Genomic DNA, 16,103 nt, shown 5'->3' on the forward strand with positions numbered 1-16,103 from the left:
TGGCACATTTTCCCTGGTCCATTCTTTTCCATACCAGCTAGAAAAATCTTCCTGAAAACTACTGGGTTTGACTCTGGGCTATGCTATTTATTGGCATTGATGGTACTCCTGGGTCTATCACTCAACCTTACCAATTCTTGACTTCCTTATCTATAAACTGGACATAATACTATGTCACAGGGAAATAGTAATTAAAAGGAATAATCCAGGGGTGCCTGGGTGGCTCAGTGGGTTAAGCCTCTGCCTTCGGCTCAGGTCACAATCTCAGGGTCCTGGGTTGAGCTGCACCTGGGGCTCTCTGCTCACAGGGAGTCTGTTCTCCTCTCTCTCTCTCTCTCTCTGCCTGCCTCTCTGCCTACCTGTGATCTCTGTCTGTCAGATGAATAAATAAAATCTTAAAAAAAAAAAGAGAGAGATAATCCAGATAACAGTGACAGAATAGGATATTCTAAAAACTCTGGGTGGGTTTATACATGGTCCGACAAATTTAAAAAGAAAGAGCAATCCAGAACTCTTAATCGCATGTCATTGCATCTGATCCTAAATAACAAGAATAGTTCGGTCTATATTTTACAACTTTAACAGGGAAAAATGTTCAGACAAAACAATTTAAAATGTGTTTTCAGCAGATGATGCCATACAAAAACATTGAACTCACTGTAAAGGTTAATTTTACGTGTCAACTTGGTGAGGCCATGGTGCCTGGTTTTTAGGTCAAACACTAGTCTGGATGTTGCTGTGAATGCATCTTGTAGATGTGATTAACATTTACAATCAGACTTGGAGTAAAGGACATTGCCCTCTGCGATGTGAGTGGGCCTTATCCAATCAGTTGAAGGCCTAAAGAGCAAAAAGCTGAGGTTTTCTGGAGAAGAAGGGATTCCGTCTCAAGACTATAACATAGAGATCGGGCCTGAGTTTTCAGCTGGCCTGCCTACCCTATGTATTTCAGACTCATGCGTGCCCCCCACGACTGCATCAGTCAATTCCCTAAAATCAATCTCTCTCTCTGTATATGTCCTGTTGGTTCTGTTTCTCAGGAGAACCCTGACTGACACACTCACAGAGGAATCCTATGATGATAAAGGAGATCAGGAGCTAATCAATGACAACTCCAAGTGGCTTCAAGTGACACATTTTAGAATGGTAGAAAATTTTAGATGGTAGAAGATTTTAGATGGTTAGAAAAGAACCTTAATCAGTTTGATAACATAAGCTCTAAATAAACATGAGAAGACAACTTCAGAAAATAAGACTTGAATCATGGCACTGATAGGAGAAAAGCTGTCTTCAGGGAGTCTCAGGCTATCTGAGGACCATGCACCTGGTAACAGAGGACCCCTCTCCCACACTTATCCACTCGGTCACCTACACAAAGATGTTCTCATCCCGAGCAAACAATAAAACCAGGCGTTCTGAGCTGCTCTTCCACTCGTGTCCATGGAAACCAGTGGGTCCAGAAGAACTTTGGTGGCCCATAGATTGCAGCTTACCTGTAGAAAATGGTTGACGGATGCGTCGTGAAGTCCCAGGGCTTGCTCGGCACCAGCTAATTCCCTCAATATTGGTACACACTCAAGACTTTTTTCACCTCGACTGATCTCAATATATTCTAAAGCCTCTTGGTAGTGAGGCAGAGCTTCTTTTGATTTCTTCTGACTTTGATACATCCTAAAAAAAAAAAAAATCAAAGAGATTACTTCTTAAATAATTAGAAGACATATAGGTGGGAAAATGTATAAATCTAAGGGTTACAATTTGGCTCTCTGGCCCCTGTTGTCCAGGTTCTCTCTCCAGCCAGCTAAGTTTCTGTTTCCTCCAAAGAGGCAGCAGGCACGATGGTCAAGCAGGTGGAGTCTAGAATAACGAGGAAGCTTTGAATCCTGGCTCCACCAGCTACCAGATGCGTGAATTTCCAGTTGCTTCACAGCTTTCCCATCTCTAGGTTAAGAATAGTAATGGTCCTTACTTTATTGGGTTACAGTGAAGATGAGATTAGCGAATCCTCATAAAAACACCTAGAACAGTCTCTGACATACAGTAAGTGCTATGTAGGTGTTGGGTTAAAGGATACAAAATAGTTAACAAACAATAAGAGCTAGCACAAAGGATGCCGAAATGCTGATAACTGATCTGTTGAGAAATTAGAGAAATTTCCCAGTATTGGTGAGGGCATAAAGCACTCTTATTAACTGTTAGAAAGGATAGAATTTGAACGTAAACTTTTCTATATCAAAATCCTACATACATAAGTACAGACATATTTCTGCTAATGGCATTTTAGTAGTTTCTCTTAAAAAGAGATACTCTGGCAGGACATGTACGGGGATGTTTATCTAAGCACTCTTTGTAATAGTGGAAAAGTACAAAGTATTTAAAATACACAAATAGGAGATCCTCCAAGCAGATAACAGTTTAAGTATCTCACTCCTGTGGAATGCCAAAATAGCCCTTAAAGTTGATGTTGATCCAGATTTACCGACATAGAAATATAAAAGGCAGAATACAAAAATGCTTTGTATAGTATCTCATGCAGGTGAAAATGTTATAGCTTAATCTATATGTATGATATGCATTAAGAGCCATCTAAATGGACAATAAAATGTGAGCAGTAGTTACCTTTTTTTTTTTTTAATTTGACAGACAGAGATCACAAGTAGGCAGAGAGGCAGGCAGAGAGAGAGAGAGGGAAGTAGGCAGAAGGCAGAGGCTTAACCCACTGAGCCACCCAGGCGCCCCAATAGTAGTTACCTTTAAGGGGTTGGTAGTGATTTTGACTTTACTTACTTATGCTTTCTAAATTTCCCATATTTTCTTCTATAAAATTCTATTACTCTGACATCAGAAAAATGTTAATTTAAAAATTATAAGTTAAGGGGGCAGTGGGAAAAGGTTCTTATCCCTTTCTGGGATAAAACCCTGTCACGTAAAAAAAAATACCTGTGTATTTTGTTCAGCAAACGTACTAGCAGACATTTAAAAAACACTCTTCTCTAAAATATTTGTTAAGAAATAGAAACTTTGGGGGGCCTGGGTGGCTCAGTGGGTTAAAGCCTCTGCCTTCGGCTCAGGTCATGGTCTCAGGGTCCCGGGATCAAGTCCCGCATCGGCTCTCTGCTCAGCGGGGAGCCTGTTTCCTCCTCTCTCTGCCTGCCTCCCTGCCTACTTGTGATCTCTATCTGTCAAATACATAAATAAAATCTTAAAAAAAAAAAAAAAGGAAAGAAATATAAACTTTTTCTTGCATGGAAGAACTTTATGCATCAAATTCATCATGAAAGCTACCAATCCCTTCTATGTTACCTTTTACCTTAGAATCTTTACTACAAAAAGGTCTTATAATTCCCAACTGCCCATGGGTAAAGGGACACATAATGTGATTAAGTGACTAGGAAACCACACACATGCAAAAAAAAAAAAAAAAAAAAAAAAAGTCTTGTTTCCAACTCAGTCACTGGAATTTGTTGTGAACAACATTTTTGTTCTCTAATAAATTTCAAAGGAACTGATAGAAATAAAAATGCTCTTTGGATCTGTGGTTCAGATGGGCACAGTGAAATAAAACCCGGACTGGATAACTTATGACCTGGGACACCTTCTCTGACTGGACGAGGTCAGGGATACGTTCCTGGACCAAACAGGGACCAGGTTGTAGCTTATAGCAACTTTTCACCTTAGAAAGGAAGAGATAAATAAGTGACTGAGTAATACTGGATTTGCCTTCTGACTCTTACTGAGCTTTGGATGTAGTGAGTAATAATTAGCTTTGTAAGTATCATATTTTGCTTTTGAAGAGAAAAATCCACTACCGTCTTGGGTGATAGAAAGAGGCTTTGAAACATATGGCTGATAACAAATCACTCAGCCAAAAAATTAGATTCCTGGTAGACAAATGTTTCAGAACAATTGAAAACAGGAGTCAGCAAACCATAGCCTGTGCACCAAATCTGCTCACCGTCTATTTTTGTAAATAAAGTTTTATTGGCACACAGCCCCACCCACTTGTTTCCGCATTGTCTCTGGGTGCTTTTGTACCTCAATGGCAGAGATGAGTACTTGCAACAGACATTTAAAAAACACTTGTCTGCAAAGCCTGAAATATTTACTGTCTGGGCCTTTACAAAAGAAGTTTGCTAATCTCTGGTCTAGAATCTAGAGAAAACTTTTAAAGTGACTTCAGAGTTTTTTTCCATCTACTTTAGCCTAGAGAACTCCAATAATGCCACAAATATTTGAGCAAAGGAAAAAAAAATAATCTTCTTCCTCTCTCGTGTTCATAAATGAGGAAGCATGTGCCAAGGAATAATAAGTCTTTTGTTTGCAAAGCTGCTGTTAAAATCATAGAAGGGTAATAAAGCAAATACAAATGCCAGGATGACTTCATTTGAGCAACAGTTTTGTTTGTTTGTTTTTTGTTTTGTTTTTTTTTTTTAAAGATTTTATTTATTTATTTGACAGAGAGAGATCACAAGTAGACAGAGAGGCAGGCAGAGAGAGAGAGAGAGGGAAGCAGGCTCCCCGCTGAGCAGAGAGCCTGATGTGGGACTCAATCCCAGGACCCTGAGATCATGACCTGAGCCAAAGGCAGCGGCTTAACCCACTGAGCCACCCAGGTGCCCTGATTGTTTGTTTTTAAAGATTTTATTTATTTGAGAAAGAGAGAGAGCATGAGCAGGGAGAAGGGTAGGGGGAGAGGTAGACCACCAATCCTCACCAATCAGGGAACCCAATGCTGGACTCATTCCTAGGACCCCAAGATCATGACCTGAGTGGAAGTCAGACACTTAGCTGGCTGAGCCACCCGGGCACCCCATGAGCAACAGCTCTAAGAAAAAGCAATATTGAAAGCTTAATAATCAAGCTTATAAATGAAAAAAAAAAGTAAATAATAACAAGACATAAGTTAATTCATATAACAACAACTGTTCCTTTCCCTAGACAGAGCATGAAAGAAAAGGATTTGAGAGTTTGGAGCAGTGGAGAACAGGGACAACTTGTAGCCATTTACCTACTCCCTTAGCCAAAAGCATGGCATATTGCTCCAGGCTAACCCATTTTTTTCAGGTATCAGAAAGTCATCCTTCGGATACTGGACCCTTGGAGACAATTTTACAAAAAGAAGAACCCAGGATGAGAGGCAGGACTGTCAGTTACAAGTACTGCAGCAAGAATAGAAAAACCCAAGCTGTAGGTTTTTTTGTTTCTAGTAGAGAGAGAAAGAGAAGAGGGTGCAAGTGGCAGAAGGAGACAGAGAGAGAGAATTCTACCAGGCTCCACGCCCAGTGTGGAGCTCGATGTGGGACTTGATCTCATGACACTGAGATCATGATGTGAGCTGAAATCAAGAGTCAGATGTTCAACTGACCGAGCCACCCAGATGCCCCCCAAACTGTAGTTGGAGCATCCTTGCAGACAAGACCGCACAACCTTGGGCAGGAACATAATGTCTCTGCATCTTGGTATTCAGTACAGTTGTTGCAGAGCCAAGGAAGGTATCTGAAATGCTTTGCAAACTGAGGCAGGTCACACAGATTGGTATTAAGTGCCTATACGTCATATACCTTTTATCCCTTCCCTCCCAACCACTGGTCTGTATGGAACTAAGTGCTACAGCTTCAGGTTGTTCTTCTGTTGAAATGGCCTCTACTGTGGTTTCACACTCACCCACTTATGATTTTGGAAAGTCCAAATAATGAGCATAATCAGTCAAACGCATGTGCCACTGAGGAGGGCATTTTCTTATCCAACTGAATTTTTAAAGAATCTGAGAATAATCTATTACAGGAATAATACATAGTCATTAAAAGAAAAGATACAGAAAAATAAAAATATACATAATTAAATAAATAGTTTATATTATAAATTATATGATTATATATAATTTACATATAATTATAAATAATATTTATATATGATTACAAATTATATATTTTTATATGATTATAAATTATATAAAAGTATATTATATTTATATGAAATATTTTGTATTAATTTAATTTTATTTATAAAAATGAAAAATGTATATACATAATCACAACAACCAAAGATGAGTGCTGCACACCTTGATATATACACTTCCAGATAATTTTCTATGAATATTTTTTAAATGGATCATCATGTTTTAGAACCTGCTTCTCTCACTTAATCATATATCAAAATGTGGCAATGAATGCTATCACATCACTTTTAGTGGTTGAGTGGTGTCATATCAGATTTAATTGACCATTCATCTTCAAAAATAGTATGAGTTAGGAAGTTTAAAAAATAGTTTGTGGGAAAGTTTTATAAATTTAAGAATTTATATACATAAATATGTATATATATAAAAATAACTCTTGCATATATAATATATAAAATATATAAACAACTCTTGCAATAAAATAAAAAGAATATATAAACAACTCTTGCAATAAAATAAAAGGACAACCCAGTTTAAAGATGGGCAAAGTTTCTAAATAGCCATTTCTCCAAAGAAGATATACAAATGGTCGTAAGCACAAGAGATGATGTTCATCATCAACCATCAAGGAGATGCATATTAAAACTACAGTGAGATACTACTTCATACCCGCTAGGACAGTGGCTGTTAATAATGATAAAGAAAAATAGTAACAAGTGTTGGCAAGCATGTGGGAAAACTGGAACCCTTACGTACTGCTGGTGGGAATGTAAAATGGTGCAGCTACTTTGGAAAATAGTGGCAGTTCCTCAAAGGTTTAAACATAGAATTACAGTATGATCCAGCAATTCCACTCCTTTGTATACCCCCCTAAAAATGAAAACATGTATCTACATAAAAACTTTTACACAATGTCCATAATAGTACTACCCATATGAGTAAAAAAGTCCAAACAACCCAAATGTCCCTCCAAGGAATGTCCATTCTGAGCAATGAGTAAATAAAATGTGGTATATCCATACAATGGAATATTACTCAATCATCAAAACAAGTACTGATAGGGGCGCCTGGTTGGCTCAGTGGGTTAAAGCCTCTGCCTTTGGCTCACGTCAGGATCCCAGGGTCCTGGGATCAAGCCCCACATCGGGCTTTTGGCTCCACAGGGAGCCTGCTTCCTCCTTTAAAATCTTAAAAACACACACACACACACACACACACACACACACACACACACAAAACAAGTACTGATAAACATGTTAAAGCATAGATGAACCTTGAAAAAAGTATGCCAAGGGAAAAAGGCCAGTCTCAAACAACCTAACCTTATACCTGAAGGAACTACAAAAAGAACAACAAATAAAACCAGCAAAAGGAAGAAAATACTAAAGACTAGAGCAGAAATAAATGATACAGAAACTAAAACAAAACAAAACAAAACAAAACACCCAATGGAACAGATCAGTGAAACTAGGAACTGGTTCTTTGAAAATAAAATCAATAAAATTGATAAATCTCTAGTCAGACTTATCAAGAAAAAAGAGAAAAGATTCGAATAAATAAAATCACAATTGGGAGAGAAGAAATAACAACCAACAGCACAGAAATACAGACAATTATAAGAGAATATCATGAAAAATTATATGCCAACAAATTGGACAACCTAGAAGAAACTGGATAAATTTTTAGAGACATATAAACTACCAAAGCTGAAACAGGAAGAAATAGGAAATTTGAACAGATCCATAGCCAGTAATGAAACTGAATCAGTAATCAAAAATTCCCAACAAACCAAAGTCCAGGACCAGATGACTTCACAGGCGAAGTCTACCGAACACTTAAAGAAGAGTTAATACCTATTTTTCTCAAACTATTCCAAAAAATAGAGAAGGAAGGAAAACTTCTGAATTCATCCGATGAGGCCAGTATTGCCCTGATACCAAACCCAGACAAAGACTCCACTAAGAAAGAACTACAGGTCAATATCTCTGATGAACATAAATGCAAAAGTCCTCAACAAAATACTAGCAAACCAAATCCAACAACACATTAAAAAATCATTCACCACCATCAAGTAGGATTTATTCCTGGGCTGCAGGTGTGGTTCAATATTAAAAAATCAATCAACGTGATACATCACATCAATAAGAGAAAGAACAAGAACCACATGATAATTTCAGTAGATTCAGAAAAAACATTTGACAAAGTACAACATCCACTCATGATAAAAATCATCAATAAAGTAGGTTTAGAAGGAACATAGCTCAACTCAATAAAGGCCATATATGAAAAACCCACAGCTAGAATCATCATTAATGGAGAAAAACTGAGAGCTTTTCCCCAACATCAGGAAAAAGACAAGGATGTCCACTCTCACCACTTTCATTCAACATAGTACTGGAAATCCTGGCCATAGCAATGAGACAACAAAAAGAAATAAAAGGCATTCAAATCAGCAAGGAAGAAGTAAAACTTTCACTATGTGCAGATGACATGAAACCATATATAGAAAACCCAAAGACTCCATCAAAAAACTGCTAGAACTGATGAATTCAGTAAAGTTGCAGGATACAAAATCAATGTACAGAAATCCACTGCATTTCTGTACACCAATAATGAAGCAGCTCAACAAGAAATTAAGAAAAATAGTCCCATTCATAACTGCACCACAAATAGTGAGTTATCAAGGGATAAAGTTAACCAAAGAGGTAAAAGACTTTTACTTAAAAACTATAGAAAACTGATGAGAGAAACTGAAGACAACACAAAGAACTGGAAAAACATTCCATGCTCACAGATTGGGAGAACAAATATTGTTGAAATGTCCGTACCACCTAAAGTGGTCTACAGATCCCTAACAAAATACAACAGTATTTTTCACAGAACAAGAGCAATCCTAAAACTTGTATGAAACCACAAAAGATCCCAAAAAGCCAAAGCATTCTTGAAAAAGAAAAGCAAAGCTGGAGGCATCAAAAATTTCAGACTTCAAGTTATATTATAAAGCTGTAATAATCAAAACAGTGTGGTAATGGTATAAATGGAACAGAATAGAAAGCCCAGAAATAAACCCACAACTCTAGGGTCAATTAATCTTGAACAAAGCAGGAAAGAATATCTAATGGAAGAAAGACCGTCTTTTCAACAAATGATGTTGGGGAAACTGGACAGCAACATGCAGAAGAATGAAACTGGGGGCACCTGGGTGGCTCGGTGAGTTCAACGTCTGAGTCTTGGTTTCAGCTCAGGTCATGATCTCAGGGTCATGGGATCAAGCCCCTCATTGTGCTCCACTTTCAGTGCAGAGTTTACTTAAGACTCTCTCTCCCTCTGCCCCTCCCCCTGCTTCTGCGCATGTTCTCTCTAAAATAAATAAATAAATAAATAAATACGTCTTTAAAAAAGAGAGAATAAAACTGGACCACTTACTTACACCATACACAAAAATAAATTAAAAATGGATTAAAGATGTACATGTGAGAAAATCGAAAAAGTCCTAGAAGAGAACACAGGCAGTAACTTCTTTGACATTGGCTGAAGCAACTTCTTTGCAGATATGTCTCCTGTGACAAGGGAAACAAAGGCAAAAATAAACTCTTGGGACTACATCAAAATAAAAAGCTTTTGCATGGTGAAGAAAACAATCAACAAGACTAAAAGGCAATTTAGGGAATAGGAGAAGATATTTGCAAATGACATATCCAATAAAGGGTTAGTATCCAAGACATATAAAGAACTTATACAACTCAACAGTCAAAAAATGAATAATCCAATTACAAAATGGGCAGAAGACACGAACAGATATTTCTCCAAAGAAGATACACAGATAGTCAACAGACACTTAAAAAGATGTTTACCATCACTCACCATTAGGGAAATACAAATCAAAACCATGAGACGTCACCTCACACCTGTCAGAATGGCTAAAATCAACAACACAAGAAATAACAGTTTTTGGTGAGGATGTGGAAAAAAGAACACTCATGCACTGTTGGTGGGAATGCAAACTGGTACAGCCACTGTGAAAAACAGTATGGAGATTCCTCAGAAAGTTAAAAGTAGGTCTACCCTACCATCCAGCAATCCCACTGGTGAGTACTTGGCCCAAGAATACAAAAACACTAATTGAAAGAGATACATGTGGCCCTATGTTTATAGCAGCATTAATTAAAATAGCCAAATTGTGGAAACAGCCCGAATGTCCACTGATTGGTGATTGTGGTACATAATTACAATGGAATATTATTCAGCCATAAAAAGGATGAAATCCTGCCATTTGCAATGCTGTGAATGGAGCTAGAGAGCATAATGAAAATGCTGAGCAAAGCAAGTCAGTCAGAGAAAGACAAATACCATATGACTGCACTCAAAAGTGGAATTTAAGAAACAAATGAGCAGAGGGAAAAAAAACAGACAAATCAAGAAGCAGACTCTTGGGGTGCCTAACTGGCTCAGTGGGTAGAGTATGTGACTCCTGATCTTAGGGTTCTAAGTCTGAGCTCAATGGTTGGTGTAGAGATTACTTTTAAAAAAAGCTTTGGGTGTCTGGGTTGCTCAGTCAACTATGCATCTGCCTTTGGCTCAGGTCATGATCTTGGGGTCCTGGGATCAAGACCCTCATTGGGCTCCCTGCTGCAGAGAGTCTGCTTCTCCTTCTCCTTCTGCCCTCCCTCTGCTTGTGCTTGCTCTCTCTAATAAATAAACAAAAATCTTTAAAATAAAAAGATCTTTAAAATTGTTTTTTAAAAATTAAAACAAAAAAAAAAAAGAAGCAGACTCTTAACTCTAGAGAACAAACTGATGGTTGCCGGGGCGGGGGAGATGGGTGGGGACAGATAAAATAGGTGATGGGGATGAAGGAGGGCACTTGTGATGAGCACCGGGTGATGTATGGAAGTGTTGCATCATTCTATTGTACACCTGAAACTAACACTGTTAAAAAAAAAAAAAAAAGAAAGAAAAGGAAAAGGGGAGGGGGGAGAGAAAAAAAGGAAAAAAAAAAAAAAAAGCCAAGTCACAAAAGGTGACACATTACATGATTCCATGTATATGAAATGTCCCAAACTAGGCAAATCCCCAGAGACAGAAAATAGTAGTTGTCAGGGGCTGGGAGAACACAATAACAGAGATTGTTAATGGGATGAAAAGGTCAAAATGATTGTGGTCACGTTTGAACAACTCTTGTTAATAATACCGAAAACCACTGAATTGTGTATTTCAATTGGGTGAACTGTATGGTATGTTAATTACAGCTCAATAAATCTGTCCTTTAAAAAATTTGTGAACATTTGGAAGAGAAACTAAATATAGATGAGATTTAGTGGTATCTGTAAAGCTAGCAATTTTTGTCTAAAAAATAATTGTAATAATGTTAAACAAAAATCAAAATATTTTTCTCTTGATATCATCCTTGAGCCAGTCAGAGGTAACTGGCACAAAGCAGGTCAGAAAAAGATGTGTGCTTTGGCTTTAAGTTGGTCCTGCATGATTAGGCAATCCTACCCATCTGTTTTAGGGAGGAGATTAGGAAAGCAGAGAATGCTGTGGGTCCTAAAGCACCTGACACTTGGCAATGGGCATTCCCAAGGGGAGGCCATAAATTGGGCTTGGACACTGAGCTACAACTGGCCTCACTCTTATTTTTCAGAGCTGTAAGCATGTTTTCTGATGAGCTCTAAGGCTTGGGTCCCTGGGGAAAGGCCTAGGTCTATGAAAAGTATAATCCTAATGAGAAAGCAAGAAATTCATGGAGAGAAAAGCCATAGAAAATCATTCTTAATATTGTATTCCGGTAAATACCCTGTAAGCTTAAATATGTTAATATATTTCTTATTATGTCCTCTGCAGAATGCAGATATGGAAGAATCCAGAAACTGGTGATGAACCCAGAATCTTTTTTCTTTGGCTGATTGTTTCAAGCCAATAGGCTGTGGTTAAGGAAATTAGTTTGAGGACTGGTGAGTTACAGAAGAAAAATAAGTTCTATATAGCTTCCAAAGTTACCCAGATGAGCGGAATTCAGAGTGTGTTAAAGATGGGCTTAAACAGAAAAGCCAATCTCCCAGCCAAGCTGAGGGCTGCCCACCAGGCCATCTGGGGCACGGTTTGGGAGGCCTGGTTCAGCACTAAGGAGATCAAACTCCTGCGTGCAGGGTCTGGGTCTGCACCCACAGACTCCTGCTCCTTCCTCTGTGCCTAAGTTCCGTTGTACACTTGCCTGAGGGCACACATGGGAGTTTCAGGCCAGGTCACACTCTGCAGAATGAACTGTGCACTTAGACGCAAAGCTATCTTTGCCTGGAAGAGAGGTCACCTTTTCCAATTCTCACAAAGGTTCTCTCCCTCATCCAACCAACCATGTACAATGGTGGCAGAGGTGACAGTGGCTTTGCTGGGACCTGAGTCTCCCTGGACTTGATGAGTTCAGATGACTCTTGCATGTCACCTAAACCTTCCCCTCTGACTTCCCTAATGCCAGCCTCCTTTCAGCTCCCCCTTTGTGTGGATCTTTCCCCTGGGTGTTTGCTGAGCCTGCTAGCTGGAATGTTCTTTCTTCCATCTCTGCTTGGCAAACTTTCATTCATCTTCCTAACTACTGATCCTCTTTTAATTTTAGCTTAGCAGTCTCCTCCTTTAGGAAGGCTTCCCTGACAAAGGCCAGGATGAGAATGGGACCAGAGAGATAGGTAGGACACATCATTTAAGGTGGCACTCATTCTCAAGGGCAGGCAAGTGTAGAGTGGGCACCCTAGAGTGAGTGCTTCCTTAAATGATGAGGCTTGAGCACTTGGGCTTTCTCTTCTTGATCCCTGCTCTGTCCCTGACACCCCAGGCTAGGCTGGGTGCCTCCATGAACACCGACTGCACTCCCATGGAGCTATGAACCTTCCCTGCTCAGGAAACACCCCCTCCCCATGTTATATTATAACTGCCTGGTAACTCGATGCCAGTCCCTTTAGTGTTAGGTCCTATGAAGGTAGGGACCAAGGCTGCCTCATTGGTCTTGCACCCCAGCACCTTGCAGTATCTGACACAAAGTGGCTGTCAGCTGCCTGACAGAAGGAAGGAGGAGAAGCTGAGGAGGGAGGGAGAAAGAAACAACCTACAAATACAGATCCATTAGCTTAGACACACTGAGGCTATAGTTCATACCTGAATTTTCATAGATTCCAGAATAAAGTTTAGGATAAAAATCTTTTTTTTTTTTAAAGTACATTTTCACATTGATTTGGTAGCAAGAATATTATAAACTACTGATCTAGTTAAAGCTTGGGGAAGTTGCTGAAATTTTATAAAAAGTGGAATAAAGGAAACCTTGTAGGAATTCATTAGGGCTGCATTGTATCCTCCCACCCAAATTCATATGTTCAAGTCCTCACCTCCAGTACTTGAGAATGTGATTTTATCTGGGAATAAGGTTGTTGTAGATATAATTAGTTATATTAAGAAGATGTCATACTAGAGTAGGGGGACGCCTAATCCCATATGACTGGTGTCTTTACAAAAAGGACACAAAGACACACACAGAGGGAGAAGGCCATGTGAAGATGAGGCAAGATTGGGGTGATGCATCTATAAGCCAAGGAACACCAAAGATTGCCAGAAACCCCCAGAAGCTGGGAGGGAGCATCTGTTCCAGTCCCTATTGACATTTTGAGCTCAGATTTCCAGCCCCCAGCACTATGAGAGAAGAACCTTTCTGTTGTTCACGTCACCTAGTGGGTGGTACTTTCTTACAGCAGCCCTTGCAAGTGAATATGGAACCCCTGCTGGCCAACTCCAGGCCGGGAGGTTTCTCTTCCTTCAGCTTCCCTAATAGAAGAACACTGGGTATACTCACCCCAAGCAGTTACTTCGACATGGGAGCACCATATATATGTATATTTTTAAAATCACACTGTGCTCAAGTCCCACTTTCTATTGTCTCCCTGCCTGGAAATTTAATTTCAATATCACTGGGACAGAGACCCAGAAGCCAGCAAATTCATTAGGAACAAACACATGACTTTCACTGGCCATAGTTTTGCCCCTGAAACCTGAACATCCAAATGAAAGCACATCTCACGAATCCCATGACATCCAGCCAGCTGATCTTTAGCAGGGAGCCAGCCCCGAAGGGACACAATCACACACGAGGCATCCATACTTGAAGGTGACCTGTTGCCATTTCTGAACATTCCAAAGTTAAAAGATTTTTTTGTCAGCCAATTATTGGCCCCAAGTTTCAAAGCACTGAATTCTTCAAACCCTGAGTTGTTCTTTCTCTTGTAGCTGAAAGTCCTTTTTACCCCCTTACTTAGGTCATCCACAGGGGGAAAAAAAATTAGATCCTTCATACTATGCAAATGAAAGTTCTAAGTGGGATAGAGAGGCCTAAATTTAAAAACAAAACTTTGATATGTTTGAGAGAAAAATATAAGAAAAGGTAATTCCATGACTGTGGGTAGAGAAGGACTTTTTTAAACAAGATACATAAAATATAAATCAGAACAGAAAAGTTGGGTAAATTGAGTCACCTTAAAAATAAAAACTCCTGTACATCAGAAGTCAACATAAAGAAAGTAAAAAGACCGGGGCACCTGGGTGGCTCAGTTGGTTAGGCAACTGCCTTCAGCTCAGGTCATGATTCTGGAGTCCCGGGATCGAGTCCCACATCGGGCTCCCTGCTCAGCAGGGAGTCTGCTTCTCCCACTGACCTCTCTCCTCTCATGCTCTCTCTCATGCTCTCTCTCTCTCAAATAATTAAATAAAATCTTAAAAAAAAAAAAAAGAAAGTAAAAAGACCAAATTACACCCTGGGAGTACATACAATATATGTAAGGAGCAAATAACTTGCCAGAAACATGAAGAATGTCTACAAATTAATAAGAAAAATGCAAACAGCCCGATTAAAGAATAGCAAAAGATACCAATAGACAATTCATAGAATATGATTTCCAAATGTCCAGCAAACATACAAAATGATGTTTGACCTTGCTATCAGGGAAAGGCAGTTAAAGAAACCATATGATTGGCACAGATAAGAGGTCTGACAGTATCAAGTGTTGGCAAGAATGCGGAGTAATGGGGAATTTCCATATCCTTCTGGTGAGAGCATAGATTGGTGTTTGAGCAAACTCGGTCAAGCTGAGAATGTGGATATTTGTCAAGTAAGTAATTCCACCCCTGGGCACAGACCTCAGAGATCATCTTGAATGTGTGCCCAAAGAGACATGTGCAAGAGTGAAATTGGAATTTCATCCCACTGAATTTACACGTTTGCCCTGTGAGCACTGATGATTAAATCGGGGGTAAGTCCGATGGACAAAACACAATGTGTGGGTTTAAAATCAAAAGACTAGAAGGGCGCCTGGGTGGCTCAGTTGGTTAAGCGTCTGACTCTTGATTTCAGCTCAGGTCATGATGTCCGGATCGTGATTCAAGCCCCTCAATGGGCTCCATGCTGGGCGGGAAGCCCTACTTTAAAAATAAATAAATAAATAAATAAAATGAAGAGACTAGAGATCTGTGTAATAGCTGATACGGGTACATCTCAAAAATACAAATGTAATTGGGGGCAGAGCAAGCTACAGAAGGAAATATACATAGAAAGTTTGAAAAATGAGAAATAATACTGTGTATTTCCATGGCTATATATCTATATCTATCTATCTATCTATCTATCTATACATACACACACACACATTCAGAGGAATGAAAAACACTAAATTAAGCATAATGATTGCCTGTAATATTGGGGGAAGAACACGGGATTGGGAAGGACACAGAACAGGCCTCCCTGTACCCGAAATGTCCTATCTGGTAAGCTTGTGAATGTGTATGTATTTGCCTAACAGTATCTGTAATTTTACGCTGTTGCAAAGAGGAACAAAGGCGACCCGCTGTAGTTCCGTGTGTGCCAATAAAGAAGCACAGTCTGGGCCCCGCCCCAGGAGGCTGCTGCCGGCTCTCTGTCCAGGGTCCTGGCACCCACATGACCGCCGGGAGCCGAGGCTTATCAAGCTAATGTCCTCTCCAAGGAGCCTTCTGGAGCTCATACGCTGCTCACATAAAAGAAAAGACAAAACAGGAAATAAGATGACTTTAGCTTCACAATGTATTTAATAAAAAAGGAATGGAGGGGGTACCCTATCAGGGAATGTTTACGTGAGAGCCTTGCCTCCCCCTCCTCCCCGCCCCGCCCAACTCACTTAAAGCCTCAGTCCAT

General features: G+C 39.5%; 1 protein-coding gene across 6 annotated transcripts in view; it reads right to left on the minus strand.

The window, feature by feature from the left end:
• Window positions 1–16,103, minus strand: part of TTC23 (tetratricopeptide repeat domain 23) — a 105,415-nt gene that overhangs the window by 48,894 nt on the left and 40,418 nt on the right. For all 6 annotated transcript variants that reach the window (XM_047736381.1, XM_047736382.1, XM_047736378.1 and 3 more), the window contains exon 6: window positions 1,494–1,671. In XM_047736381.1, coding sequence (XP_047592337.1) covers window positions 1,494–1,671 — 178 coding nt within the window. The remainder of the gene's footprint in view (window positions 1–1,493; window positions 1,672–16,103) is intronic.

The sequence above is a fragment of the Lutra lutra genome, chromosome 7 (genome assembly GCF_902655055.1).
Source record: "Lutra lutra chromosome 7, mLutLut1.2, whole genome shotgun sequence".
Taxonomy (NCBI): domain Eukaryota; kingdom Metazoa; phylum Chordata; class Mammalia; order Carnivora; family Mustelidae; genus Lutra; species Lutra lutra.